At 32.3% G+C, this 4,992-nt stretch overlaps 1 protein-coding gene across 1 annotated transcript; it reads left to right on the top strand.

Annotated features, from left to right (window-relative positions):
• Positions 1-3,728: 3,728 nt before the first annotated feature.
• On the top strand, positions 3,729-4,686 carry LOC109802733 (polcalcin Cyn d 7-like). The gene has a single exon (XM_083073254.1). The coding sequence runs from the start codon at positions 4,003-4,005 to the stop codon at positions 4,288-4,290; it is 288 nt and encodes a 95-aa protein (XP_082929380.1). The 5' UTR covers positions 3,729-4,002; the 3' UTR covers positions 4,291-4,686.
• Positions 4,687-4,992: the final 306 nt, after the last annotated feature.

Raw genomic sequence — 4,992 nt, 5'->3', positions numbered from 1 at the left:
ATTTTGATAGAGACGTTAGCAAAACGCTCCATGAAATGCTGTAAAGATTCGTCATCCTGTTGTCGTAAATTTGAAAGCGCGGCCGATGTGATGTGATGAGGTCTACTAGTGGCGTACTGGGCGGAGAAAAGACGTACTAAAGTGTTGAAGTTGTCAACCGATATGGATGGCAGTTGGGTATACCAACTAAGGGCGGCACCTTTAAGCGAGGTGGGGAATACACGGCACATGATGGCGTCCTCGTTTGTGTAAAGGTAGATTTGAGTGATATATGCATCGATGTGCTCATCTGGGTCTGAGGTGCCATCATATCGTTCGATGTTTAATGGTTTCCAGGCGGGTGGAAGAGGAACTTCCATAATTCCATCGAAAAAAGGGTGTCGACAAACCGAGTGACGATCATCAACTGGACGACTAATATGGGTGTGTTCAGAATGATGAGACTGAGTTGGATAGGTAGGATCTGGGGAAGAATGATGCTCCTCAGTGGCAGGGGAAACATGGCTGGCATGGTGTGTATGTGGTGGTTGATGGTGTTGCCATTGAGTTCTAAAAGCAGCATGTTCAGCGCGCATTTGTTGGAGATCGGCTTCATGTTGCTTACGAAGATTCTCCATTGCTTCTGCGTGTTGCTGTCGCATCAGTTCTATCTGCTCGAGTAACCGTCGCAAAGTTGGATTGTCTTCCATGTTTGATGTGCTTGAAGGTGGTGGACTCGTTGCTCTATTGGTCTGACTTCGGGTTGAAACCATAAGGATGAAGGAGGAGAAAAAGTTTTACCAGGCCCTCCTTCTAGCGCCAAATGTACTTACACGAATCAGGTCGTCTCCCTAACTCGGATAAGTCATCTTCTCTGTCGGGTTCAACCGAGGTTGTGTGAGATCAATCAATAGGTTGAGTTTCTTCTCTCCGGTCTCCTTGCTCGGGCGTCTCGGACGTACCTGCAAAAAGGACTCCGACGATCAAGTTAGTCATCATCTATTGTGTATTCTCATACTTATCCTTTACCTGGGTTGTGCTGTTTTCCGATGTAACTGCTGTAGCAGTTATCCGAGGTGAGTTAACTATGGTTAGGTTGATCGCTATTGGCATGTGTCATATATTTGATGTTGTTTATATATTGAGATATCGGTTTCGTTGATCTCAGGATTTATGTCGGCTTACACTGGCCGACATATTATATTATGTTCTCGGTATGAACTCGGTGGTGGTACAATTAGCCTTCGACGGTGACACTCATTTTGTCAATCTAGAATCATGATATTTCTATAACATGTTCTACTCTAAATTTGAAAACAAAATGTTGCAAAAAAGCTGAAAGCTGAACTATAACAATCTCCAATAAAGGTTTTCGGCCTATCTATTCAACTTTCTTTTATATATCGACAAAGGTATATTATTGTCAAAATATGAAAAGTAATAATAACATAATTGAAATATAGCATGTCTCTATTTTTTATTATTAAAAAAACCGCCACCAGCTTTATTAACATAGAATATTATTAATTTATTATAATGTGCCAAGAGCCAAAAATATAATTTTCTCTCGATTGAAAAAATAGTTTTTAATTTTTAATTTCAAATACTTAAGATATTATTCAAATATAAAAAAAATATTATTAATTTTATTTTATAATATTATTTAAAATTAAAAATATTGTACTTATTTTATATGATTTATTTCTTTTATTAAGATTCTTAAGATGAAAATTAAAAATCATCCAACGTGTAGAAAAGATCATTGAATAAAGGAAAAAAAAAAAAAGATCATATATATAAAGAAGGATTTCCTAAATTTCATTATAAAGCTTGTGTTGGAAATTTTTAAGTTTCATTCACAAAATATATAAGGAGGGATTTTTAAGTTTCATCTATAAAATTTGTGAGATAAAATTTTCAAGTTTCATTTGCAAAACTTGAAAGGTGAATTAATTTTCAAAATCATATGTGTAATACATTTTGAGATAATGAACATTTTTGTAGATGTAGACATGGGAAATCAAGCTACATTAAATAAATTTTGTGTGATATTTTATTAATCTTTTATATTATTTTTATATATTCTCTCATTGTTGTGTATAAAAAGAAGAATGAGAATTTTTTCTTTTTCCAACACTGAAATAGTATTAGATGCTATATATTAAGCACTTCTTTAGTTTAGATTTTAAAGTTTGGTGCGATTATTTTGAATTCTTAAATATATTGAAATGTGTGTTATTTTTATTAAAAAAAAATTGAAAAAATTCTAACTTTAAAACAAATAGGAACTAAGTTGATGAAATAACCCTTCAATTATAGACACACAACTGGTATCCTTACTATCGAAACTCAGTGAGTATTTCTGAAGTTTGAAATACAGCAGGGAGAATATCATTTATCAACATTAATTTTTAAGTTAAAAAGCAATATTGATGCGATTGAGATGAACATATTATAACAAAATATGGTGTGTGTAATAATAAATTTTAAATTATTTAACTGAAGTTCTAAAAAATGATAAAAACGTTTAATGCATGTTTAATTTCAAGGTGCATCAGTATCAATATGCATATGTTTAATACAAAATGTTCGTGATCATTGAAAAGTTACTTTTGGCGTGCATGCATGGTATATGGACAACTCAACTCCTCATCATTCTTCCTTGGTGCCTATAATCTATTGTGAACAATGCAATCTTTAACTTGAATATACGTCTTTTCTAGCTATAGTATTTGTATAAATAATTAACTTGTTTGCTTTATGTAGTTCTTTGGCCTTTAAGTCTTTAAGCTAAGGCTCACAAATAAAATAATGGCCGCCGGCTTAAAGTTTCCCATTTAAATATTTCAAATGGTCTTTTCTCACCAATACATATACCTATTTATACATATACTGATATATATACATCTAGGATCTTAATCTACATGAAGGATGAACACGGATAATTTTATGTTTATACTTTATATTATTATGCATACCAACTTGCAAAGAGAATAAACACAGCAATATTTATGGTTACATATAAAGAGAGACAGGCTAAAAGTACAACATCATCCATATTGTTTAATTGAAATAAGAACTAATCCAAATCTTTATAATATTGTCCGCATATGTATATACAACGTATTGGCTAAAGAAGAGGCAATTTTATACATTGTCCGGCCCTCATGTTAGAATTTAGATCATATAGATCCATCCTGTTAAGCATATATAGTACCAACTAGCAAAAATAACAAGGTATCAATACGATTCTTATTCTTTGATATCATTGATAATTATTTATTAATTTTGTTGATAATTATTTTTGTTAAAAAATTTGATTGATTATTTTTAGATAATCTTCCATTATAAGTAGAGTTATTAAATAAGTCCGTTCGGATTGATCTACTAAATCAAACATAAAAAATGAATTAATCTATCTTTTTCTGAATTTTATATATATAGGTCATTTTTTTAAGTACATGTTAGCCTATCAATTTTGATCAATTTGGATTACTTTATTTATTTTTATAATTTTATATATAATTTAAAAAAATAAAAAAAGATAAAAAAAATCAAATCAAATAAGTCTAATATCTTTCAAATTTAATTTTTATTAATCCAACTTAACTTGAAGCTTAATATCTTTTTAGACTAAAATTAAAAAAAGAGTTTAATCTAGCTTCACTTGACAGATCAATAAGCTAACGTCCTATGAAGTCAATTTTGACAGTTATATTTTCGAATATATTTTTTTATACACAAAACACTAATTTTTTTTTTTAAAGAGTAAATCCAAACAGAACAACTGCAATTCTACCCTTGCAATAAATTGGTAGGAGATTCTTATTCTTCTAAAAGGATGCAAATTAATAATATATTGAATATGGTCCATGTATGTTGGTAGTTAACGATAAAGATGGGTGCATTAGCAAAATACGAAAACAAAGGTGGCAATATAAATAGGGAAGGCAAGGTTGGAAAGGATGAGGAGCATTGGTAGAGACTAGAGAGTGGTTTGGAGTGAAGAAGCAAATTAAGATAATGGCGTTTTTGGAGCACAATGTGTCGAATGATGGGAAGCGTGTGATGACGGTGGAGCAGTTTAAGCGGTGGCTGAAGACAGCGTTTGACACAAACGGAGATGGTAGAATCAGCAGAGCCGAACTGCGCCATGCCGTGCGCCTCACCGGAGGGCTCTTTGCGTCGTGGACCAGTGGCCAAGCCTTCAAGTCCGCCGACGCCAATCACGACGGTTTCATCGATGAAAACGAATTCCGAAACCTTGCCCAACTTGCAGACAAGCATTTCAATGTCAGGATCACACGCTAGTTCTTCACTTCTTCTGATCACGTGCACTCAATTCAATGTGAAACCATTGAGATTGAAGGGATTGAAACAATCAACCCCTGTACTTACCCTTGTCAAGATAGTATCATATGTCATTCGGGATACATTTGTTCTTTTCACCTGAGCTTAATTTGATCCTTAATTTCATTTTCTTTCGCCCTTCCTTCTTAGTTCTTACATTTGGATTTCTCTTTTTACAACATTTTATATATATGTATATTTATTCACCCTTCAAATTGCTTCATATTTTCAATTTCCTGTGCACGATCCCAAACTTGAATTAATCCATATCGGCTCAATTTACTTCATAGGATACCAGGAACATTAAAATCTTAAGGAGCCGAAGGAACAACTAATTAACTGGTAAATTTTAATACTAATTAATAAATGGTTCAAGTCTCTTGCTTGTTCTCATTCATGTAATTCGGAAATTTGTAGCCTTAACAAAGTTGCAAAGCAAGTTATAGAGAATACAATTATTGAGAATTCACACACAAACAAAAAGACAACGGGCAACATAAGTAATAAATAATTCATCTATTAGTTTCAAATATCACATTTATATTTTTAAATCAATTTTTTTTATAATCATGGCATTGACACACTATATTTACCAACAAAGGTATTGATTTATCTTTATTAAAAACTTTGTGCACACATAATATGAATATAATTTCTTTTTAA

The sequence above is a fragment of the Cajanus cajan genome, chromosome 4 (assembly GCF_000230855.2).
Source record: "Cajanus cajan strain Asha chromosome 4, NIPB_CcT2T_4, whole genome shotgun sequence".
NCBI classification, from domain to species: Eukaryota; Viridiplantae; Streptophyta; class Magnoliopsida; order Fabales; family Fabaceae; genus Cajanus; species Cajanus cajan.
The sequence above is the reverse complement of the archived record's forward strand: the minus strand, read 5'-3'. Positions and strand labels throughout refer to the sequence as shown.

Coding starts and splice junctions, on each gene's coding strand:
- LOC109802733 (XM_083073254.1), top strand. CDS start 4,003: ATGGCGTTTTTGGAGCACAATGTGTCGAATGATGGGAAGCGTGTGATG.